The sequence below is a fragment of the Trichechus manatus genome, unplaced genomic scaffold (assembly GCF_000243295.1).
Source record: "Trichechus manatus latirostris isolate Lorelei unplaced genomic scaffold, TriManLat1.0 scaffold00010, whole genome shotgun sequence".
In the NCBI taxonomy this organism is placed as follows: domain Eukaryota; kingdom Metazoa; phylum Chordata; class Mammalia; order Sirenia; family Trichechidae; genus Trichechus; species Trichechus manatus.
The window spans coordinates 20,115,836-20,142,294 of NW_004443946.1; the positions used below are offsets into that span (position 1 = coordinate 20,115,836).

Consider the following 26,459-nt stretch of genomic DNA (forward strand, 5'->3'; position numbering starts at 1 on the left):
TTACTGTTGCAAAAAATTGTTCATTAGTGTTATTTTCACAAAAGGGATAGTGTCAAAATTTGGATGCCACAGCCAATGTGACAAATAGCATACGTTTAAAGATGGTGTTTTTAACATCTTCAAATTAATTTTGTTTACTGCTTCCAGTTGGACTTGAGTAAATGTGATTAATTTCCTATGCTTTCCCATCTATAACTCCTGATTCCAAATTTTACAATTTCAAAATAGCTTCCCTCCAACTAAAATTTCAAAAGGTACATATCAAAGTGTGAATCACCTAGATTCAATAATTGTTGAATTTTGTTATATTTGCTTTACCTGTCTTTCTATACATATACACACACATTTTGCTGCTGAAACATTTGCAAGTAAGTTGCGTATATCGGGACCCTTCACTCCTAAATACTTTACTCTTGAAAGAATGAGGATCAAAGTAGCTTTCAGTGGAACTAGTACAGAATTGTTTTGAGAGGCCACTTGTAACAAAGGCTAAAACAATTAAGAAGTACAGCCAGAATGTTCCTTAGAAGCAAGGATGGCGAGATTTCGTCTCACATACTTTGGATGTATTATCAGGAGGGATCCAGTCCCTGGAGGAAGGACATTATGCTTGGTAAAGTAGAGGGTCAGGGAAAAAGAGGAAGACCCTCACTGAGATGGGTTGACACAGCGGCTGCAACAAGGGCTCAAGCATAACAATGATCATGATGATGGTGCCGGACCGGGCAGTGTTTCCTTCTGTTGTACATAGGGTCACTCTGAGTCAGAACCTACTCCATGGCACCTAACAACAACAACAACAAATATTTTAAAGGTACTACTATAAATGTCTTAATGAGGAAAAGGTATAAAACTTTAAGGTGTGAGTGTAAAAATGAATTCTCCAGTCTTTTTCAACAGAGTTTCTTATTGGAACTGTAGAATAAAAGATAATTTGGACTATTTTCCCAATTTTCCCTGCATAGAGAAGCAGTTACATTCAATGGATATCTTGGGGTATTAGGACTTAATAATTCTCTAGGGGGATCTCTGGTTAGCTGGATTGGCTGTGTGTACTGGGTTGAATAGTATCCCCCCAATTCATGTCTACCTGGAACCTCAGAATGTGATCTTTATTATAGTTATATCCTTCTGGCGTATTGACCCTTTAATCATTATATAGTGTGCTTCCTTATCCTTTGTGGTGGATTTTACTTTAGAGTCTGGTTTGTCAGAGATTAATATTGCCACTCCTGCTCTTTTTTGAGTGTCGTTTGCTTGATATATTTTTTTGCATCCTTTGAGTTTTAGCTTGTTTGTGTCTTTAAGTCTAAGGTGTGTCTCTTGTAGGCAGCATATAGACGGATCGTGTTTTTTTATCCAATCTGCCACTCTCTGTCTCTTTATTGGTGCATTTAGTCCATTTACATTCAGTGTAATTATTGATGGGTATGAGTTTAGTGCTGTCATTTTGATGTCTTTTTTTGTGTGTTGTTCACAGTTTCTTTGTGCCACTTAATTTTCTGTGCTGAGTCATTTTTCTTTATGTATTTTCTGTTCATTGTTTTCATTGTTATTGATTTTGTGTTTGCTGAGTATATTTTTCTAGTTTTTTATTTTGACTTGTAGGATTGTTAGTTTCCTTTGTGGTTACCTTAATATTTACCCTTATTTTTCTATCTTTATACCAGTCCTTTATTTCTTTATATTGCCTTGACTTTCTCTCCATATGAAAAATCTATGTCTACATTTTTTAAGTCCCTCTTTTTTGTTTTAATGTTGTCATCTTTTACATATTGACATCTGTTTCCCTATTTTCAGTGTTTTAGCTTTGATTTACTTTTGTGACTTCCCTATCTGGGTTGATATCTGGTCGTTCTGTCCTGTGTTCTAGTCTTGGGTTGTTATCTGATGTTACTGATTTTCTCACTGGAGGACTCCCTTTAGTATTTCTTGTAGTTTTGGTTTGTTTTTTGAAAATTCCCCAAACTTCTGTTTATCTGGAAATGCCCTAATTTCACCATCATATTTGAGAGACAGTTTTGCTGGATATGTAATTCTTGGCTGGCAGTTTTTTTCCTTCAAGGCTTTATATATGTCATCCCATTGCCTTCTTGCCTGCATGGTTTCTGCTGAGTAGTCCGAGCTTATTCTTATTGACTCTCCTTTGTAGATGACTTTTCATTTATCCCTAGCCCCTCTTAAAATTCTCTCTTTATCTTTGGTTTCTGCAAGTTTGATTATAATATGTCTTGGTGACTTTCTTTTGGGATCTACCTTATGTGGGGTTCGATGTGCATCTTGGATAGATGTCTTGTCATCTTTCACAATATCAGGGAAGTTTTCTGCCAACAAATCTTCAACAATTCTCTCTGTATTTTCTGTTCTCCCCCCTGTTCTGGTACTCCAATCACTTGTAGGTTATTCCTCTTGATAGAGTCCCACATAATTCTTAGGGTTTCTTCATTTTTTTTTTTTAATCCTTTTATCTGATTTTTCCTCAAATAAGTTGGTGTCAAGTGCTTTATCTTCAGTCTCACTAATTCTGACTTCCATTACCTCAATTCTGCTCCTATTACTTTCTATTGCGTTGTCTAATTATAAAATTTTATTGTTAATCTTCTGGACTGCTGATTGCTGTCTCTCCATGGATTCTTGCAGCCTGTTAAATTTGTCATTATGCTCTTTTCTAATCTTTTTAATTTCCTCTGTTGCGTGTTCTGTGTTTTGCTTAATTTCCTGAAGAGTTCTGTATATTAATCTTTTGTATTCTGCCCTGGTAATTTCAGGAATTTTTCCTCTTCTGGAAAATGTCTAGATTCTTTATTTTGGGAGCTTGCTGAAGCCATCATGGATTGCCTTTTTATGTGATTTGATATTGACTGTTGTCTCTGAGCCATCAATAAGTTATTATATTTATTTATTTATGTTTTCTTACTGTGTCCTAGCTTCTTGTTTTGTTTTGATATGCCCAAATGGCTACTTGTATGAGCTAGTTTGATTATTGGCACCTTTGAAGCTCTAATGTCCTGTCACGGGGTGGTTAGATCTGTTAGTAGATATATGAGCTCAGGAGTCTGCCCACTTCTGCTGTATGGATTCAGCTCAGGTGCCGAGGTAGATAGCCACCAAGTGTGTGGTGTAGGTTCTCGCTTACAGTCCTAGACAGGCATGGGTGATTAGTGTAGACACAGGCATCTGGCTACAGCAGGGGGACACACTCTGAGCAAGGCAGGGGGCTGACCGGAAGGTGTGTCCCTGTTCCCTAGAGCACGTAGGTGGGTGGGTTTTGCAGCTGGACTCTGAGCACGTAATGCTGTTGGCCGTAAGGACTGGGGGGGCATCTCTTATTCATGGGCCTGTATCGCAGGTGTCTAGGTGGTATGGGTGGAGCCACCAGTCCTTAGGCCCCTGATTTGGGTCAGTGAAGACCCTGCTTAATGGGCAGAGCAGTGTCAAATGTCAAGAACCTACCACTTCACAGCTGAAACAGTTGAATAGGTTAGAGTTCTGGTATATACCCTGTTGTACTGCGATAATCAGGGCTTATGCTGTTGAGATGGGCCCGCACAAGTCTATGCAGGGGGAAAGGCACTCAGAGTCAGTGGATCCCTTATGCCTGTGCCTAGGCAAAGGAGCTGTGCCTACCCTGGGTGCCTGGCTTAGGGGAGCCTGCAGTTTATTTTTTCCCCCGTTTGTTAATTTGTTCACTTTCCAAGGCAGGGAGAATGGCTCCGGCCATGTGACAGATCCTACTTCTGGCCCAGGGGACTCAGCAGTTGCTGAAGCCTGCCCAGGACCCAGTGCAGAGCAGGGAGTGGGGAGGTAAATGGGATATAGCTTTTTCCCTAAGGAGGGGTTATTGATCTGCATGGTAAGCCGTAGGTAAGTACTTATCTTTTGCCAATCCAGGGCTGCTTCTTACTGGTTCTGGGTGGCCGTGTAGACTCTCTGGCGCTGGGTCTCTCCTGGTATGAAAAATGCGCCTCCTGAGGACTGCTGCTTGTCTGCCTTACTGCTCACCCCCAAGCTGATCAGGCCTGAAGGGCTCAGGCTTTCGCTGGGTAAACTCTTCTCTGCTTCCGAACTGTCTTTCCCTCCCCCTGCCACTCAGTCCGGTTCCTCAACTCTGCCTCTGATGTTCAGGGCTCCCAGATTGTCATATATAATCAATTCACTTGTTTTTTCGCGTCTTTTTTGTAAGAGAGTCCACCGGAAGCATCTGACTACTCTGCCATCTTGGCCCCGCCCTTCAGAATGTTATCTTATTTGGAAATAGGATCATACTGGATTAGGGTGGGCCCTAAATCTGATGAATAGTGTCCTTGTAAGAAGAGGGGAGGACACACAGAGATGCACAGGAAGGAGTCCTTGTGAAGATGGAGGTAGAGATTTGAGTGATGCAGCTACAAGCCTGGAGCCAGTAAAAGCTTGAAAAAAGAATCAAGGAAAGATTCTTCCCTAGAGCATTCAGCAGAGGATGGCCCTGCTGACAGCTTGATTTCACATTACTGAGAGAATAAATTTCTGTTGTTTTAAGCTACCTAGTTTGTGGTATTTTGTTTTAGCAGCCCCAGGCAACTAATACCTTGTAATATGGCAGGTTCTTAGATGGCTTGTTATGTTTATGCAAACAACACTTGTTTTTAGATTACAGGTCCACCAGGTTGTGGAAAAACTCAGTTTTGTATAATGATGAGTGTTTTGGCTACATTACCCACCAACATGGGAGGATTAGAAGGAGCTGTTGCATACATTGACACAGAGTCAGCATTTAGTGCTGAAAGGTAAGAGATTTTATTACTTGCCATAATAATGCCTTACTTTTGTAACTTCTTTTATGTACCACATGTAACATTTTACAAATAGGTTAACATTTACCTTTTTTTTTTTTTTTTTTTTGAGAATGCAGAATGCTAGATACTGTCTTAAAGGAATTTTTCTTTCTCATTTGTCTAAGTGGGGTTTCTGGGTAAGCTGGATTTTGCAGAAAGTCAGGAAGAAGCTTAAATAACAGAGGGAGGAAAGTAAGAAAAGGAGGAAGAGGGAAAATTAAAAAAGACAAAAGGTCTGCTGCTTTACAGGTAATTTCTAATTGGAAGTAAAATATTAGTGAATGGAAAAATTGCACATTTCCAGTGTACACAAAACAGTTTTTGCTTGAGAAGTATTTTACTTTAACCTTTGAAATAGTATGGTATCAGGAATCTCACTCATGGTAAGTATATCCACTCCTGGGAAAAAAAGATTTTGTTAGTTTGACAAGGACCTCTAACGTTCTATGAGAGAGACATTTGATCTTTTGTGTAATTCTATACACCTGGAGATAAATCTGGCCTCCCTATCCCTGTACCCCCAGCTCTGACTGGCATTCATAAGCTGAGGTCTTACACATTCAGAGACTCATTCCATCCTGTTCTCTTAGTAAAAATATAGTCCTTTCAGTCTGTCTTTGACTTTGTCACTATGAATCGGATTTCTCCCTTATTTTTCTCTAGACAGTACCGTTTATATGAAAGATGTTACTTGGCCAGAGAAGGTCCAAATGGATTGTTTTGCCTGGAGTTAACTACTTGTTTTGTTTTCTACATTTCTTGGTTTTCTCTTCTTTCTGAGTATATGCCACTAGTCTAGCAGCTCATTGAGTTTGTGTTATATCTTTGTATCTTCAAAGCCACACTCAGTGACTGACACATATTAAGTGTTCAGAAAATGTTTGCTAAGTGAATGAATTCACAGTTGTTACTCCCAGATTGTGGAATCCAGATAGGATTTCTTACTAAAAGAAACAATGGAGAAATTACTGATTCTAGGTGTGAAGCAGGACATTTCAAGCTGGTCTGAAACCTCCTGTCATATCAGATGTTGAGGAAACTATTCAAGACTAATCAGGAGAGTGTCAGAAAGACCTGGGAGCCAACCTGAGGGGCTCTTACTGGCCAAAGATGAAACAAATTGAGTGTCAATAAGAATAATAATGGCAGTAGATGAAAACACATGAAATATGCTTACATTTATGAGTCTATAATGATACTAAGAAATGAAAAGCAACTAATTGGTCATGATTGGAGAATGCCAGAGAAGCAACTCATTATTTTAAAAATGAATAAAAAAAGAAAAAAAAATCAAGTGTTTATTCTTTTCTTCTTATATGAATTGTATTACTGAGTAATCTTTTTTAGAAGTATTCTAGTAATGAAGAAGGAATGCTAGAATACCACCAAATTACAAACCCTAACAATCTAATGGATGTAGGTACTGACTATCAAAGGCTGCTAGCATCACAAAAACAGGGTTGTATACCTCCTGAATAGTCAGACCTGACTGTGATCAATTTACCTTCAGCTCCAACTACCAGCTTACAACATATGCAGAGAAGAGAGGAGAAACATGTTAACCTACCTTACAGGGATGCAAGCAGGAAAATCCAAACTGTGGGAAACTACAGAACAATCTGGTTTCTTCAACAAATAAATTGTAAACTAACAACAACAACAAAAAGAGTTGGAGGGGGAACCTTTGGATTAAAGGAGACTTAAAAGCAAGGCTTCGAACCAGTTTGTTCCAGTTTGAACCCCTGCTAATAATTTGCATTTCCACCCTAGATATACTGAATCAGAATCTACAGTTTAACACGATCCCCATGTGATTCTTATGTATAATAAATTTTGAGAACTACTGCTCTACTAGTGGTTTGCAGAATTAGTCCCTAACCAGCAGCATTAGCATTGCTTGGGAACATATTAGAAATGCAAATTCTCAGCAGGGGCTCCAACCGGAAGGAACCGGTCCAAAGCAGTGCTTAAAAGACATGATAATCAATTGCAATGTGATGAGCTTAGCTGAGTCTTGACTTAAACAAATGACAAAAAAGAACAGAAGCAAAAACATATCTGACCCCAAACCCATTGCTGCTGAGTGGATTCCGACTCATAGTGACCCTATAGGACAGAGTAGAACTGCCCCGTAGGGTTTCCAAGGCTGTAAATCTTTATGGAAGCCGACTGCTAGCTACATTTTTCTCTGGCTGAGTGGGTGGTGGGTTCCAATGGCCAACTGGTTAGCAGCCAAGCACTTTAACCACTGCACCACCAGGTCTCCTCCAGTAATACATCAAGTAGGTATTAATTAACCAATTAGGTGCTAAATAGCTCTTACAGATATCCTGGGGAATTTGGTTAAAGAATACAAGGATTAAAGTTACTCTGATAACGGTTCAGTTCACTGTAGTTGGATGCCTGCTTTCTTTGCACCTCTTAAAAAACTGAGTTTAGGATATCTTCTTAAAGAGTAAACTGTTGCATAATTCCATTGTTATGAGGATTACAGTTCAGAGCAGGTTAAAAACCCTATCAGTGAATTGGGTGTTATCTAGCTGTTTTAGTTGTTTGCAATTAAGTTTTATCCTATCCAGCATAAATGCAGGTGACCAGTCTATATTTTCTAATTTAATTTGTAGATATCATTGTTTATGTTTATTTGTTTTTGCATACAGCCTTAATTATCTACTTTTTGGATCCTGTATATCCACCAGGCAGTCCTTGGAAACCCTATGGAGTAGTTCTACTCTGTCCTGTAGGGTCGCTGTGAGTTGGAATCGGCTCCATGGCAATGGGTTTGGGTTGGGTATATTTACTTATTTCTCCTGTATCTTTTCCTGCCTATGTGCATATTAGCATTTGTATCAGAATCAGGTGGGGAAATGTGAAGGGTAAAATTTTAGTCACTTTGTTGGAATTATGTTGCACTTCTGAAGGTCATTTAGAAGATAGGGGTTGAAATTTGTGTTGTCTTTACTTTCCTATTCCATTCTTCATAAGGCTTGAAAAGTGTGGTCACCTGACCGCCACATGGAGTACATTTTGAGGTCTGGTGATAGGGTCAGATGGCATCAAAAGTACCAGCACTTGTTTTATAGATGTCAGACTTGGGGTTCTTATGCTGCCTTCTAGAATTTGCCGTGAATGTGTCATGGAATGGAGCTGACTCTGTAGTGCCTGGTTACATATCACTGGTGCTGTTTCAAGACTGCTTGACCCATATTCAGAGTTATTAGGTGAAGGTTGTTCTATCGGTTAGGAAAGCTTTCTGCTGCAAGTAACTGAATACAACAGTTAAATACAGCGGTTTAAACAAAAATAGGCTTATTTTTCTCACTTAACAAGAAAGCGTGAGGCAGGCAGTTGCTGGCACTGGTTCAACTGCTCAGTAATACCACAAGAGACCTAGGACTGGTGCAGTTTTGGGCATCACATCCATTCCATGCTCAAATCAATGGGAGGGAAAAGCACTAGCTATATCTGTTCCTTTCATTAGGAAAGTAAAAGTTTTTCTAGAATACCCATCTCTTCCTCTCTACAGATTTCCTTGTTCATCTCACTGGGCCACCCCTAGATGCAAGGAAGAATGGGAAAAGATTGTCATAACAATCATGATTAGTTGCCTAGTGCTGGTTAACAATGCTATCTGAGTAAAACTGGGGTTCTCTTTCATAGTAAGGAAGAAATGGGAATGGATATTGGGTAGGCAATTAACAGTGTCTGCCATAACTGGGATAGTTTCTAGAATTAGAAAAGAGGTAAAACAGGGAAATATTAAGACTCCAAAAGGAATATATTTTAATTTATATTTAAAATAAAAACTAAGTTTAAAATGCATTAAAAATGAAAACCTTGAAGATGAATGTACTTAAAAGTCCTTTAAAAAGAGTAGTTATATTTTTGAAAAGAATATACTACCTAGCTTACTGTACATCTCTTTTAGAAGATAATAATCTACAATAGTATGTTGATCATGTTCTTTCATCATAGACTGTAATTGTACCTCCAAACTTTGTAACAATTAATTAATAATATGATTTGGTGCTAAGCCCTCAGGTATTCACGGTTGCCTTGGGGAGAGGGGAAGACTAAGTAGGCAGAGCTTTGGATTTCCTTCTTCTTACTGATTCAGAAAAGATCTGTTTTTCTTTTTTTCTTTCTTTTTTTTTTTTTACTTATTAGACTTCTGCTGAAGATCTAATATAGTCTTAGGCACCATATGCTTGCACCTTGCACCTTGAGAATATGAATAAAGAGATTACACCAGTGACCCGTATCCATATTCTGTACTACAGAAATTTTGGCTACCATGAGAATTTCAGTATACATGAATTAAATGAATTATATATTATCGCTATTGGAGGTAATTAGAAAAAGATGGAACTGGAGGATTAGGAATAGAAAAGGAAGATAATATGGACAGTTGATAGGAATAGAAGTTTTTGAAATAAAGCTTTGGGAGAAATAAAATGGTGAAAGAAAATAAAGATGGGTCTTAGAACTGCAAATGAAGGGGGACTAACACGTGTGAGAAGAACTGAGGGATCTGGGGAAGTAAGAGATGGGACCCAGGACCTGGATGGGTGGGCTGTAGGACTAGAACTTTAGGAGGTAAAAGTAGACATTTTTGGTTATCGTGAAATGAGAAAAACGTTGAAAACTTGGAAGAAAGATGCAGTGCAGCAAAGGGAGAAGACATTAATCAAATAATCACTAAAATGGAAAATCATAACTATGGTAAATATACGAAGGAGGGGTACATGTTACATTAATACTATGTGGGAGCAAGGGCTGAGTTTAGGACTGAAGGAGCTGCTGTATGTAGTGTGCATTTTACCTCTTAGTGTGCCAAGTGTCCCAGACCCCCAAAACCAAAACCTGTTGCTGTCAGTCGATTCTGACTCATAGTGACCATATAGGACAGAGTAGAACTGCCCCATAGAGTTTCCAAGGAGTGCCTAGTGGATTAGACTGCCAGCCTTTTGGTTAGCAGCCATAGCTTTTAACCACTGCACCACAAGGGTTTCCATCCCAGACCCAGTGTCCCCTAATTCCTGTCAAATGATTTTTAGGGCATTGTTCTTTCTGAGTCAGCATATAAAGATGAAAGATGAACTTGGCTGATTTTGAAAGCAATGCCACTGTGATATTAGGACTGTTGGCTTATTTACTGTTGTTGCTGGGTGCTGTCAAGTCAATTTTTGACTCATAGAGACCCTATATGACAGAGTATAGCTGCCTCATAATGTTTTTTAGGTTGTAATCTTTACGGAAGCAGATCGCCAGGTATTTCTCTCATGGAACCACTGGATGGGTTCCAACTGCCAACCTTTCAGTTAACAGCCAAGTGTTTAACTGTTGCATCACCAGGGCTCCTTGACCTATTTATAGTTGATATAAATCCAGAATCTTTGACCCAGGGGTCTAACAATAGGGGACATATAAATTCCCTCTTAAGAATTTTTGAGATTGTTCCATTGAGTCTGGATAGATTTTCCTGAGTCTAGTTCCAGCTGCCTTGTCATTTGTGAATCTAGGTGAATTAGGGGGAGAGAGATCCTGAAAAGTTTCTAGGATAAAAAGTGGAAATTAATCAAAATAAGTACTTATTATTTCTAAAACAAAACTTTGGGATTTTCTGGAATCTGCAAGGAAGTAATAGATTCAGATTATTAGTGCTGAGCAAATATATATTGAATGAATAAACAAGAAAATATTACATATGTACAGGAAGTTTTGAGAAACCATGAACTTAAAATTCAGCACATTTATGTTGCTGTTTTTCATTTAGAATTTTGGAAATTTTTTTTGCATTAAGCATATTTTTTATTTCAAGTTGGCATGTGGTCACTAATGAAAAGCTTTTATCTTGCTTTTATTTTATACAAGAGCTGTGAAGTCACAGGGGGAACTAATAATGCTGAACAGGGTTTTTTCCTGCTTAATTGACATATGCGTTTTGATTCTGGGACTGATGAGCAAAGAAGTCCACAGGAAGTTTACTCTTTCCAGAACTGGAATCTTTAAAACACATTGTAGCTTTCAGGTCCAAATTAAAGTATAGTCACCTTCAAGATGAGATTTGATGGAGAATGAAAAACTGAAATGTGACCTGGAACTCGTTTTAAAAGAGGTACAATTCTAACCCTTTGCTGAGGCTTTCTACTACAGCAAATCTTTTGATTGTAGAGTTGATAGCTAGCATTATTTGTCTGTCAGGAATGAGTGGCTGTGGGTAGTGGGACATTGAGTGTGGATGCAGGGATGTTGTGTGCAGGAAGTTAAGTTGGATGATAGGGAAAGAGAAGTTGGCAATGTTTTATCTCAAACCAGCCTATTAGCAATTAATATGCAAATGATTCCTCCACAGAGAAGGAAATTTTTGAAATAGAAAATTTAATAGGTTTTCAGGGATACAGTTTTGGGTTTGGTGGGTCAAGAGTATAAAGTTAGCTTATTTTACAGCATGGTTCTTTAGACTGATACTACCTCCATCTTATAAATCAGTAGTTCTCACTAAGGGGAGGAAGACAGGCAGTATTCCCCTCATGAAGTGCTTTGGAAATTTGTAGGGAGGTACAAAAATAAATGGTTTTCACAATAATATATAGGTGGGGCCCAGGAATGCTAGACATCCGATAATGTGAGGGTTGTGGAGACTAATAAGTCTGTGAGCCACTGCTATAGTTAACATTTGCTTACATTATATAAATTAGGACACATTTTGGCGTGGTCTAATTGACTGATACTCATGTCAGTTGATCCATACAGCAGCATCGTGAGGTAAGTAGGGCAAGTATTATTATCTCAAACTTAGAAATAAGGAAACTGGGGCTCAGAAGTCATGTGATTTGCCCAAGGTCATATGGCTAGTAAGTGCTTGAGATGAGATGTGAACTCAAATCCTCTTTCATCTTTGTCCATTTTCCACTAGGCTTACAGTCATGTCTTTTTGATTTGCAGTTCTTAGTATGTCTTCTATCTTCTAGATATTAATTCTTTATCAGTTTTATGTATTGCAAATATCTTCTCTTGGTTGTTTTTATCTATGGCATCCTTTGTTGTTTTTATCTATGGCATCCTTTGTTGAACAGAAATTCTTAATTTTGACAGTGTTGCCTTATGAATTTGGTTTTTGAATCTTAATTAAGAAGTTTTCTCACCACCATGAGGTTTCAAAGATATTCTCCTACAGTTTTTTACTAATATACTTAAGTTTTGTCTTTATGTTAATGATTTAAATAATCAGTAACCCATCAAAGGTGCACTTATTTTAAATTTTGATACAAATTGCCACAGTCCCCTCCAGAAATATTGTATATATTTATATTCCCACCAGCAGTGTTTTGAGAGCCTCCTTCATCAATACTCTGTTATTAATCTCTTTAATTTTTTTCATACTTATTTGAAAAAAGTGGTATCTCATTGTTTTAACAGTTGAGGGCCAACATCTTTTCATATGTTCCTTGTCCATTTATATTTCTTCAGCAAATTCCCTAGAAATGTACTTTGCCCATTTTTTTTCCTCATGGATTTATAGAAAAACTTTGTATATTGTAGATATTGATGTCTATTATATAATACTTCTCCTAGTCTGTCATCTTTTAACTTTGGTCACACTATCTTTTATTATATATGAAGTTTTTGGAGGTTAAATTTTTCAGTCTTTTCCTTTATGGTCATAGTTCTTAAACTTTTTGTTCTCTTTAGTTTAGGTGAGTTATGTCAATTGATATTTACCATATTAGAAATTTAAATTGAGAAATTAAAAAAAAATTAACTATTAATTAAAGTGTAGAACTGCCCCATAGGGTTTCCAAAGATCAGCCGGTGGATTCGAGCTGCCTACCTTTTGGTTAGCAGCCAGACTGTTAACCACTGTGCCACCAGGACTCCTTAAAAATACAACACGAAATCCATTACATGTTAACATATTGTATCAGCTAAGGTCCACCAGAGAAACAGATGAAGAAATTTATTGCAAGGAATTGGATTACATGATTGTGGGGGCTGGCTAAGCAAGTCCCAGATCTGTAGGGCAGGCTGTAAGGAGGGGCAGAGCTGAAGCTGTAGTTGAGAGGTGAAATTCTTTTTAAGGAAAGCTTTAGCTCTGCTCTTAAAGACTTTCAACTGATTGAATCAGGCCCAACCAAATTATCTAGGATAATCTTTCTTACTTAAGGTAAATTGATTATAGACTTTAATCACATCTACAAAATACCTTCCTAGGAATACCTAGATTAGTGTTTGATTGAATAACTGGGGACTTTGCATGAGTGGGAATCACCTTAATGGCAACTAACAACAACAACAACAACATAGCCTAGCTGGAGTCCCTGGGTAGTGCAAACAGTTAACGAGCTAGATAATTCCATGTGTGCTCCATAGGGTTTTTAGTGGCTGATTTTTTGGAAGTAGATTGCCAGGCCTTTCTTCCGAGGTGCCTCTGGGTGGACTTGAACCTCCAACCTTTCTGTTAGTATTCCAGCACGTTAACCATTTGCACCACCCAGGGACTCCTTTGAAGGGAATACCGTTTATAAAGAAGTGTCCACTAGATGTCATTGCTTTCAAACTTTATATAATTAATGTCTAGGATTAAAAGATAGGATCTTTTTTCTGTTGCTTTTTTTAACCAAAAAAGACTTTATGATGAAGATTGTCAGAAGAAATTACCATGATTAATATAAAGCATATAAAATACTACATTTATATTTGGCTTTTGATTTTTTTTTTTCTGAAATAAAAAATATTTGGAGAAATTTGTCATAGAAAATCACAGCGCATTGGTGTGTAAATAACTATTGGATTCAGTAATATAGCATGGTAACTGTGAACAAATTTAATTCATGTCCATACATTGAACATCATTCCTTCTGTGGGGCGTTAATGGAATGAGAGAACAGTAATAAATTCCAGAGCCTTTCACCACTCAAGCCACTAGTTGAAATCCAGCCTAGTGCTAGAGGTTAGAAAATAATTATTGTCTGTCACCTGTTCACTGGTTGTTGCCAATGAGTTGGATGCTCTCAGTCTGGTTTCTAATCAGCTGGGCACCCATATTTTGAAAAACTTCCATGTTTCTGGTAGATGTTGCCATCCCTATCCCATTATATATTGGTGAGTTCCAAGTACCAGAGCTTTTTAGCTGACTTCTCTGTCTAGCACTAAATTCAGCAAATAGTTGCCCTAATCAAAAAATTTACACATTTTCCCCTAACCCTCAGAGTTTGCCTGTTCTGCCTTTGCCAATGGCATCTCTCATATCCTCTTAAGCCTTCATCGCTTACCTCATTTCCTTATTCCATTTCAAAACATGCCTTTCTCAAGCACTTCTCCTGAATGGCCATTTGATTCATTTTCTTCTCACTCTTTACACATCTCTTGGTACTACTCCTTACTCCTGAAGTAATTTTTCCTCTTCCTTATTAACCTAATTGTGTTTTGTGTGTGTCTGTGTGTCAAATTGTTCAAAATATACTAAAAACATTTTTCTGTAGTTCTTTTTTATTTCTCTCTTCTCTTTTCCTGTTTTAGGTTTTTCTCTTTTGTTTCTGATTATAGCATATGTAAGGAACTTATTTTATCTCTTTAAAGTTCTTAGTCTCTTCTTGGAATTCTCTAACTACTTAGACATGAAAACACTATTCTTTTTTTGTTTTATGTAGAACATAAAATATAGAATAGTTTTACTGTTTACAGTCCCTTCTCCCACTCCTCCTTGGATGGTTAAGTATTAGAGTTGATAAAATATCATTTTAAATGGGAGACAGTTACACTCAGAGAGATATATGTATATTTATATATATAAACATTTTTAACCTGAAATATTTGAAATATTTTGTAGTTGTCTTATGTCTTGTGCTATTCGTGAAGGTAGTTGCATCTTTTCAACTTGCTTGGCCTGTCCCACCGATTTGATCTAGCATTGAGGTCAGAATTCAGTGTTTAGAAAATAATTTTTTGTTTACTAAGGAACTATTGAATAGCATTCATTTGTTTAGAAATAATTTCATATTTACCAATAAACTATTGAATAGCATTCATTTGTTTAGAATATGATTTGCTATTTACCAAGGAACTGTTAGATAGTGTTTATTTGTATGAACTAAGTTTTAATTGAGAAAGCATTTTTTTTCTGGATTGAGACATGAAGACTTACTGATGTCTGATTATTGCGATGATAATATACCATATTTTTTCAAATATATTTCTTTCACCCCTGAAAACAAAAGTATTTCTTATTTACTAAACATATCTTGTAGCTGCTAGTCAAAAATACTGTTTATGAAAACATATGTATTTCCAGAAAGATAAAGCTAGTAGACATTCTCCCTTGCTGAAGATTAGATGAAATCTAAAAGCGCTTGCTGGTCTCATGCTCTGGCTGCTGACCTCTGTCAGTGCTTTAAAAGGAGGGCTTACATTCTAAACTTGGACAGGTAGTCATTTCGCTTATATCTGCTCTATTGATAAGGCCTTTGTTTCAGTGTTACTTGTGGCTTAAGAGTTCCCAAGTAAAATTTATTAGCGGTTCAGCAGTGTGGTCTTAAATATCACTGACAGTTTTCATTTGTGCTTTTCATTCCTCTCACAGACTGGTTGAGATAGCAGAATCCCGTTTTCCCAGATATTTTAACACTGAAGAAAAATTACTTTTGACAAGTAGTAAAGTTCATCTTTATCGGGAACTCACCTGTGATGAAGTACTACAAAGGTATGCTCTTTTAGATTTTGGTATTTAGTAATATTTTGAAGACTTATTTTTTGCTTTTCACATTTTCAGCTTCTGAGTTAAAAAAAAAAAGGTCCTTACGTGTTAGAATTATGATATTTCATGTTTTTGAGGAAAATAATTGGTTATGCTTTATAAATTCCATCAAGCAATGCTTTCCTTTCTAATTCAAACCCTACTTCTTCACAAATTCTCTCTGGAGTTCTTTGACCCCACCATCACTGATTCATTCATTCAGCAAGCAAATGTTATTGTCTTACTACATACTAGACACTATGCAAAATACAGAGAATACAGTGTTGAACAAGATAGAGTAGATGTATGCCCTCATTGAGCTTACATTTTAGTGGGGGAACATAGGTAATAAACAAGAAAGAAATTAATCAGTAAGGTCATTACAGCTTGTGATAAGCGATATGAAGGAAAGAAAATACAAATGATGAGATGCAGAGTACCCACATGAGGTCCTAAACAAGCAAGTCAAGGAAAGCCTCTTTGGGAAGGTGAGGTGTGGACAGAGAATGAGCTGGCCGTGCCAAAAGTTAGGTCAAGAACATTTTTGGCAGGGGAAGCAACAATGCAAGGACCCAGAAAAGAGACCAGTGTGGTTGGAGACTAGGGAGCAAAAGGGAGACTGGTAAGACTGAGATTAGAAGAAGAGCCAAATCACATAGGCCTTGTAAATCTGGAAGAGCGTGTATTCCAAGTGCAGTGAGAAGCACTGCAGAACTTTGCTGAAAGCCTTAATATTATCTAATGTCCATTCGGAAAAGATCAGTCTGGCTCTTTGTGGAGACTGGATTTTAGATGGACAAGGAAGAGTTTTTAGGTAGGTGAGAGATAATGAAACATAGTTTAGGAGATTGACAGTGGAGATGGAGAAAATTGCACTGGGTTTTAGAGAAATATTTTGGAGGTAGAACCAATAGGAATTGAATTTGGGAGCTGAGAAAAATGAACGAATAAGTATGTATGTATGGTTGCATTCCATGGATGCAGCCTCTTCTTCTTGGCTACTGTATTAGTATTCTCCCCAAAAATGAATCCACAATTACTCTGCATCCAGTTATCCATATGCAGATGGAAGGATGAATGCCAAAAAGCTAAAGGTGATACCTGAACGAGGTGAGAAATCTGCCTACTTGTTGTGGGGCATAATGTCACAAAGTATTACAGCAAAACTATGAGTTTTAAAATCTGTAGTGTTCTTGAGTATAAGGCCATTCAGCTGACCGAGAGGTAGAGCTTGGATTATTTCCCTAACATATCATACTAATATTTAATTAACCATGGTATGATTATTTGCTTCTTTATATAGACTGGCTATGACATGTTGTTTTACTCCAAAATTGCAGTTTTAACGGTATTATGAGAGCGCCATGGACGAAACTACATGAAAATATTTTGTTCTGTTTCCAAAAGAATGCAATATGTATAGAAGAGCTGAAAATAAGTTTATCAAATTCTTCCAATCATTATTGTAATTTAGGGAAGAGCAATTTGTTGCTGTTGTTTTTTGTTTGTTTGATTAATCTTTGCAATACTCTCTTTTCCTTTTATTGTTTTTTTATTGTTGTCATTGTTGTTAACTGTCCCTGATTCATGACAGCTCCATGATGGTCCTGATCCATAGGGTTTTCATTATTATATCTTACATTTATCTACTCTTTTACAAATTCTGCTTTTACAGAATTGAGTCTTTGGAAGAAGAAATTATTTCAAAGGGAGTTAAACTTGTGATTATTGACTCTGTTGCTTCTGTGGTCAGAAAGGAGTTTGATACACAACTTCAAGGCAATTTGAAAGAAAGAAACAAGTTCTTGGCAAGAGAAGCAGCTTTATTGAAGTATTTGGCTGAAGAATTTTCAATTCCAGTAAGTTTTTCTTTTTCTTTTTTTCTTTCTCTTTCTTTTATATTAAGTTCACTGACTTACAATATCAAGTAGAGGAAAATGTAAAAGAGATGACTTTTTAAAGATGGTACAGTTTAATTGCTATAGCGGTTATCGCTATCTTCTTAAATTAGTTTATCTGCTGAGACTATTTTACGTTTTTTGCAGTTTGAGCCTGGAGAAGGTTTAAAGATGGTTTAAAAAAAGTTTGTATGGTCACTCCTTTTCTTGTGTATAGTTTGTGCATGTTTTATATTACTTTTGTTACACTGAGATAAAGATTAACTATTTAAACTCCAGGAAATTGCCTAGGTCTGTTCTTACACAGTTTCTTTAATGGCAGCAGTTGTCAGTTTTGTCAGTATTTTAGGTTTGGATCTAGTATTCAGTGCTGTTTTGTGTAGTTTTGAAAATATTTCGGGTTTAGATATTGTGTTCAGTGCTGTTTTGTATACAGTAGGATTTGGTTTGCTTCAAATGGCCAGAGTTGACTGTAAAGGTATGGTTGGAGTGATAGTCAAGGAGCCCTGGTGGCACTGTGGTTGAAGTGTTCAGCTGCTAATGGAAAGGTCGACGGTTCAAACCTACCAGCCACTCCGTGAGAGAAAGATGGACAGTCTGCTTCCATAAAGATTACGGCCTTGGAAACCCTGTGGGGGCAGTTCTACTCTGTCCTGTAGGGTCATCATGAGTCAGAATCGACTCCATGGAAGTCGGTTTGGGTTTTTGGTTTTAGAGTGATAGTCATTGTAGTGCCAGTAAGAAAATCTTGAAAGATTCTGCTACCATGGCTTTCAGTAATGGGAATTATGATCAAGAAATCTGAAGACCAGGGTATATTACAAGAGTGTGTAGTGTGTAAGCTATAAGACATAAATGTGCATTTAGATTAAGCCTTTTAAGATCTGAAGAATTAATTCCAGATAACTTCAGGTCATTGGTTGATTTCTTAAATTTGCATTTTATTTGTTCATTAAAGTAATTTTCAGAATATTTACTAACAAAAAATTTAAAGCATTTCCTTTTAATTTGATTTTTTTATATAGAGCAATTAAATTTAATTAATCTTCTATTATGACTTCTGTTATTTAGGAAGGGAATTCAATTTATTTGAGATAAACTTTCTAGAGAAAGTTTTTGATGGGCCGCATACATTCTTTTGTCCTTTGAGTATCAAGATAAAATTTTAAAAAGAATTTTACCAGTTATATATGCTTATACGTCATCTTCAGAAAGCATCTTAAATGATTGACATGCATATCAGTAATGACCTTCGGGTATAATTTTTTATACACACGTCTTGAATTTTTTAAAGTAAATCATAATGAATTTTCTCACGGTGAACAGACCCTCCACCCAAAACCAAAAATAGAACATTATCAGTACGCTAATAAGTGTCTTATGTCACTAATCTCCAGCTTTTCAAAGTTGACCATTCTTGACTTCTAACACCCCAGAAACATTTTACCTGCTTTTGAACTTTATATAAATAGAATAATTCAGTATGTACTATTTTGGGCTTCTTTCCCTCAGTGTTCTGTTGTGAGATTCGTTGATGTCAGTGTGGTAGGATTCTTTCCATTGCTTTATAGTGTTCTGTTGTATGATTATAGCACAAATTATATATCTATTATATATCTATTCTACTGTTAATGGTTATTTGGGTATCCCAGTTTTTGCCTGTTGCAATAATACTGTTGCACATGTATACAGGTTTCTATCTGATTTACACCTAGGGGTTAAATTGCTGGGTTATGGGAGTATGCATGCATATGTTTAGCATTTATAGATATTGTTATATAGTTTGCAAAAGTAGTTGTACTAAGTTACACTCCCACTCGCAGTATGTGGGAGAGTTCCACTTGTCTACTCTCTTACCAGCAGTTAATATTGTCAGGCTTTTCAATTTTAGCCATATATTCTCTCAACAGAAGATAAGAAAATTCCATAAACTGAGATAAAATTTGGTTATGATTTTATAATTTTTAGATTTGTTTTTGGAAAATTACTTAAATTCAAATAGTGTAAATTACTACATAGCATTTGAAATTTAGAAGCTCAAGCAAGAAGTTAGGGGAGAAAATGTGGCATACAAAAATTTCTGCATATTTTAGTGGCTTTTGAGTTCATGCTTTGGATTATATGATGCAATTCCTGGTGAGGTCAAGTGTTATAAGTTGATCCTGGGTGATGCACTCATCTTTTAAATTTTATTGTAGCTGTTTAATGGTAAATTCAAATTCATGTTTTCCTTGGTCAAAGAGAATAAGGGAATTTAAAAATATTTTATAGAGATACTTGATTGAATGGAAACGTTAAGTATATATGCTTATTTTATTCATACTGTTGCTTGATTTAATCCTATATACAATGTGAACATTCACTTTTTAAAAGTTGTTTTTGTTTGCTCTCGAATAGTGATTATAGGCTAGTGAAATTTCAGTTTTTCTGAGGTAATTTATTTTACTGAGTGAGAAAGAGGCTCTGATAGTTAGTATCCCCCATATTTCTCTGTATTTGCCATTGTTTTTCTGTTTAGACATATATGCAGTATATAATATGCACTTACGTAACACAAGTACAGTATTGGTTTTTGTGACAAGCAAGTATTGGTTTTAGAAGGCTTTAAAAAATACTGCCTTTAGGAAATGTCAGCATTTTCCTAGCCAAGTTACCTCATTTAAATGGAAAATCATGAACATTTAAGCTTTTATACTATACTTTGAATAGGTGGGTTCATATGGAACTAAATGGCTGAAAATGGTATGTTGTTGTCTGGTTCATTATACTTTTCAAATTAGCAAAGCTTATGAATTTGGTTTTGATGTTTTAAGTTTGAAGAGCTGGGAAGCCATTCAGGTTGAAAAAAGGTATGCCACAGACTTCAGGAGGTCAGGGTCTAAAGCTCACAAGAGATGTGTACATTAGAGTTATAGATTTGGGAACCAGATAGCAGGGAAGTTATAGTTGAAACTGTAGGGAGAAAGCTAAGGACAGGACTTTGAGCATTGCCAGTATTTTGTGGTAGGAAAAGAAAAAAGATCCAACAAAGGAGACTGAGGAGGGGCTAAAGGGGGAAAATAGAAATTACCAATAATCTCATCACCAAAGGATGTCATCGTTGTTGTTGTGTGCTGTTGAGTCGATTTGGACTCATAGTGACCCTGTAAGACAGAATAAAACTGCCCCATAGGCTTTCCTAGACCCTGGTGGTACCATGGTTAAACGCTCAGCTGCTAACTGAAAGATCAGCGGTTCGAACCCACCAGTGGCTCTGTGGGAGAAAAGACCTGGTGATATGCTCCCGTAAAGATTACAGTCTAGGAAACCCTATGGGGCAGTTCTCCTCTGTCCTGTAGGGTCGCTATGAGTCAGAATCACACTTGACACATAACAACAGCAACAAATCTTTACAGGAACAGATCAGCAGGTCTTTTCTCCTGTGGAGCCACTGGGTGGGTTCTTAGCGCTGACTTTTTTTTTTAATGTGTGTGTGTGAATATATATTGTGTACACACACACACACACACACACACACACACACACATTTTTAAATGTCTGTGGAGGCCTTCTGTCTCCGAAAATCATGCTGTACCTGAAACCTATCTCTTCCGCTTCTACCTGTGTAACTCTAACTTAATTACTTTTCTCTTTTTCAGTTTCCTGATGAATGAAATGAGGATAATAATGCCCTAGCTTAAAACAGTAGTATAGTGCCTATTTCTCAAAAGGTCCTTAGAGGAGTTAGAGGATGGCGTTAAAAAAAAATTCCCTGATAGCAGAAACTGGTTATACTTTTGCATTAAATAGTTTAGCACAGAGTCTCACATATAGTTTAATAAATGATAACTTGGAAAAAGCTGCAAGAGGGATCTTATATCTAATATTTAACACCTTCATTTTGTAGCTCATAGGATCTCATTGTTTTATCTCCCTTCTAGTAGCAAAAATACTTTGCTTTCCACTTTTTGCTCCAGGACTTTCAGATACCAGTGAGCCTATTCCCAGTTTTGCCCTATTAGCCCATCTGGGCCAGGGATCAAACCTTTTCTGTAAAGGGCCAGATAAAAACAAAAAAACAAAAAACAAACTCGTTGCCATCGAGTTGATTCTGACTCACAGTGACCTTATAGGTAGTAGTATTTTAAGCTGTATGGTCCATACAGTTTCTGTGGCAACTACTCAACTTTGCCATTGTAGTGCAAAAGTAACCATAGACATTTCATAAACAAATGAGCATGCCTGTGGTCCAATAAAAATTTATTTACGAAAACAACTGGAGGGCTGGATTTTTTTTTAAATTTTTTTATTGTACTTCAGGTGAAGGCTTACAGAACAAATAGTTTCTCATGAAACAGTAGTACACATATTGTTTTATGACATTCGTTAACAACCCCACAACATGTCAACCCTCTCTCTTCTCGACCTTTTTTTTTTCTTTTGGTGGAAATATACATAGCCAAAGATACACCATTTCAAAAACTTCTACATGCACAGTTCAGTGACATCAACTACGCTCTTCCAGTTGTGCTGCTATTCTCACTTTAGATGAAGGCTTATAGAACAAAATAGTTTCTCATTTAACAGTTAGTACACATGTTGCTCTATGACAATGGTTGACGACGTCACAATACATCAACACTATCGTTTCTCAACCTTGGGTTCCCTATCACCAGCTTTCCTGTCCCCTTTCGCCTTCTGGACCTTGTCCTTGGACTGCTGTGCCTCATTAGTCCCATTCGGTTTTACGGGGCTGTCCACTCCCCGGCTGAACGGTGAACCTCGGAAATGACTTCACCACTGAGCTAAAAGGGTGTCTGGGGGCCCTACTCTCGGGGTTTCTCCAGTCTCCTTTAGGCCAGTAAATCTGGTCTTTTTTTTGTGAGTTAGAATTTTGTTCTACATCCTTCTCCAGCTCTGTCCAGAACCCTCTGTTGTAATGCTGGTCAGAGCAGTCAGTGGTGGTAACCGGGCACCATCTAGCTGTACTGGACTCAGTCTGGTGGAGGCCTTGGTAGCTGTGGTCCATTAGTCCTTCAGACTGATCTTTTCCTTGTATCCTGTTCTCTTCATTCTCCCTTACTCCCGGAGGGATGAGACCAGTGGAGTATCTTAGATGTCTGCTCACAGGCTTTTAAGACCCCAGACGCTACTTACCAAGGTAGAATGTAGAACATTGTCTTTATAAACTGTGTTATGCCAGTTGAGCTAGATGTTCCCTGAGACCATGGTCCCCACAGCTGGAGGGCTGGATTTGACCCATGGGCCATAGTTAGCTGATCAGACCCCTGATCTGACCCCTCTTCTTTTCTCCTTAGTCTCAGAACCCAAGGGTACCACAAGCCCAGTAGCTCAAGGAATTGGGAGTAAGAGAGCAGTCTGCCAAAAGAGCAGTGTTTTCTCAAACTTGTTTAAGACATTGACCCCTTTTAAAGGCAAGTAATAGTCTCATGAACCCCCACTGCTGACTTCAGTTTTATTATAATATCACAGAAAAATACAGAATTATAGAACTAGTAAAGAACTCTTTGTATTAAATCACATTTATACAACAATAAAGCTGGATTGCATTTACAAACATCGCAGTGTTGTTCAAATTAATTATGTTATTTTAATGTTATAGATGATAATTTGCTAAACTAAATTGCTGCTTGCAATATAAATACAGTATTAACTTATGGCACAGCTTCTTTTGAATTTAATATACACATATCCCTACTGTAGTTCATGTGATGACTCATCTTTCTCACCTTTTTTCTTTATTTGTACTACTATAAAACCTTCTTCTGTTTGGAGAGGGTGACATCATTTGGCCCTCACCTGGGCATGAATTCATTTGCATTTTAAGTTTGTCGTTGCTCTTTTCTCATTAGTCCCTGATGATTAAATTGGAACTGCTTGAAAACAGACATATTAACATCCTGTGGCAGTTTTCAGTTATAAATGCCTATACTAATATTTTTAGACTATCACTGAAATGGAAACATAAAATTTAAAAATTCTCAGAGCATTTACAGACCTTTGGATATTTTACAGGCTGCAGTTTGAGAAGCACAGTCTGGTGGAATCTTTTTTTCTGAAGTTTGTGGGGGAGGTGTAAGGAGCACTCTGTTATTGGATATAAGATACAGAACCTTTGTCTTTTTAAAGTATGCTCAGGCTAGAATCTGAAAAAATACTGGACTGTGAAATTGTTTATGGATGATACTTGATTTACATAAGAAAAGAATTTAAATATTGCCTGTATAAAATAAATTGTGGTTATAGTTATTTATGTTGCCTGTTTATCATTTACTTCTAATTGCCATACACAGAATACTTATTATGCATATTGTAAATTATATATCAGGTTAAAATAATAGCATTTTCATGCCAGATCAGCCCCTTCATTTTACACATGACACTGAGGCCAAGGGGGGGACCTGCCTTGTTCAAGTGCCCCCGGCAGGGGAAAGGACAAATAGTTGGTAAATTGCAAGATCTTTTGGATGTCAGTTCCAGGATCTTTCTTCTACAGTAAGATTATCTTTTTTTCCTGAGACCTACAGAATGATAGCAGATTGTAAAGGACAAGATTGTGTCTTCTGTTTCTCTGATCTCCAGGGTCTGCTACTGTGGATGAGTAATTTTTAGGAAGAATCTGCTAACAGAATTTCAGTAAAGTCTTATGAAAATATATCTGTCATATTTATATCTATGTACATTTAAATATTTTTCTTTGTATTTTTAAACAAAATCTGAAGTTTTTACACTTGCTGTTGAAATTCTTGCGTATTTTTGAGGACCCCGACACACAGGGGCATCAAGAGATATGTATAAGAAATTTTATGGCATCTTTCTTTGTAATTGCTTAAAATTGGCAAAATGTAGTTAATAGATTGCATCAATCTTAATGTATTGGGTTTGATGATTGGACAATGGTTATATAAGATGTTAACATTAGGAGAAGCTGGGTGAAAGATGCATGGGAACACACTGTCTTTCTTTTGCAACTTTTCTGAAAGTAAAATTATTTCAAAATTAAAATGAAAACAAAAAAGGAGGGTGGATGGGAAATATATAAGTTTTTATGTGCATAAGTTGGCTCTGGATGCTCATTAAAAAATCTCCATTGGTTGCATCTGGAGAAGGAAAGTAGAAGCCAGAAGGGGACTTCCTTTTGATACACTGGATTTCATCCATTTAGTTATCTGATCCTATAGATATTACTCAGTACGTCTTCAATTTAAGTACTGCCCTTTATCTTTCAGCAAATCCTGTTGGCTCCACCTTCAAAATATATTTAGTACCTGATTACTTCTCACTACCTTCCTTGCTGTCACCCTGGTTCCAGGTGATTGAGAGTGCTAGCTTTGGAATTGGTTTGAATCATAGCACCATAATTTGCTAATTTTATGACCTTGAGTAACTTACTAATTCTTAGTTTCCTCATTTGAAAAATGAGGACAGTGATATCTGACTCATGGAGGTGTGAGGATTAAATGAGATAATGTCTGTAACGTTCCTTGCACAATGTTTGACAAATTCAGTAAAAGGTAGTCATTAATTACTAATTTTAGTAATTACCACATTCTTGATGCTTGGTGTATTTTCTTTCTCCTAATATTTTTTTTATAAAGGTATATAAGCTTCTCACAAGGAAAAATGATGCCTTACTCATTGTTGTATCCCCTTTTCCTAGCTGTTTTGTTATGGCTACTGTTCAGCTTCCTGAACCCTTCTTTACCTGGTTAATCCATACTTATTCTTTGGGTCTTGGATTCTTCTTCCTCTTGTCCATTCGTTTTTAATTCTACCGTCACTAATTGTGTGCAAAGCTCTGTGCTAGGTACTATGAGATCATAAAGATGAATAAAGCAGTCTTTACCCCTAAGTTGCCCATAAACAAGTTTATTGTAGGAGACAAATAGCACTTTGTGGTATAATGAAGAATAAAATAAGTATCTTTTCTACTTTTTTTTTTCTACCAGATATGTAAGTAACCCGAACTTCCCTTTCTGTCATTTACTTGGGACTATAGATTACACAGAAAGAAATAAAGGAGGTAGCATAGACCTTCATACCAAAAGAAAAAAAAACAAACCTGTTGCCACTGAGTCGATTCCAACTCATAGTGACCTTATAGGACAGAGTAGAGCTGCCCCATAGAGTTTCCAAGGAGCAGCTGGTGGATTCAAACTGCCAACCTTTTGGTTAGCAGCCTTAGCACTTAACCTTTACGCCACCAGGGTTTCCATAGACACTAGTTAAACCCTTTATCATGTCTAATCCTTGATCCTTACTGTCCCACTCTTATTCAGAAAGAGAGTGCTCTTTTGGAGACAGACAGGTAGTGATAAAGCACAGCGTAATTCTAGAGTTGTGCTGCTAAGAAAAGGTTAGAAATGAAAGCAAGTTGCAGCTCTTAGTCTTTAATGTTACTTTACATATATTACATAGTGCCTTGGTGTGTTGTAGAATTTTCCAATTGAGAATCTTAAGGTTGTGACTGAGTGGCAGTGTTCGATTTTCAAATGAGAAAAGAGGGGATTTATCTAAGACTGCTCAAGAAGTCATTTGCATAATTGAATAATATCACTTTTCACTTCAATATTGGATTATTATTGCAATGTTTTATTGGTCTGCTTGTCTCTCTTCTGTATAGGTACATACCATTGCTACATAATTTTTCCAAAGAATAGCTCTGATTACATCCCTCTTCTGCTCAGAAACATTACATGACATTGTATGATTTATAGAGTAAGTTTGCCAGACTGTAAGCACTATGAGGACAGAGAACTTATCAGTGTTTTTTCGCAGTCGTTATCCGTTACATCTAGGACAACATGATAGGTGCTCCTATTAATATTGGTTGAATGATTAAGTCTAAATTTCTGATAATGATATTGAAAGTTCTCTTCAGTCTTTTTCCAACATACTCCTTCTACCTTGTGTTTCGTGTGCAGAGAGAAAGTCTGTCCCTGGTCTGTCCCTACCTCGCTATGTAGATGTCCTCCTCTTTCACCTCTGTCCTTCTAAATTTTACCCTTCTTT

The 26,459-nt window shown here is 36.9% G+C and overlaps 1 protein-coding gene across 2 annotated transcripts in view; it reads left to right on the forward strand.

Annotated features, from left to right (window-relative positions):
- Positions 1 to 26,459, forward strand: part of RAD51B (RAD51 paralog B) — a 692,596-nt gene that overhangs the window by 37,558 nt on the left and 628,579 nt on the right. For both annotated transcript variants that reach the window (XM_023726314.1, XM_023726313.1), the window contains exons 5-7: positions 4,630 to 4,766; positions 15,397 to 15,516; positions 17,225 to 17,408. In XM_023726314.1, coding sequence (XP_023582082.1) covers positions 4,630 to 4,766; positions 15,397 to 15,516; positions 17,225 to 17,408 — 441 coding nt within the window. The remainder of the gene's footprint in view (positions 1 to 4,629; positions 4,767 to 15,396; positions 15,517 to 17,224; positions 17,409 to 26,459) is intronic.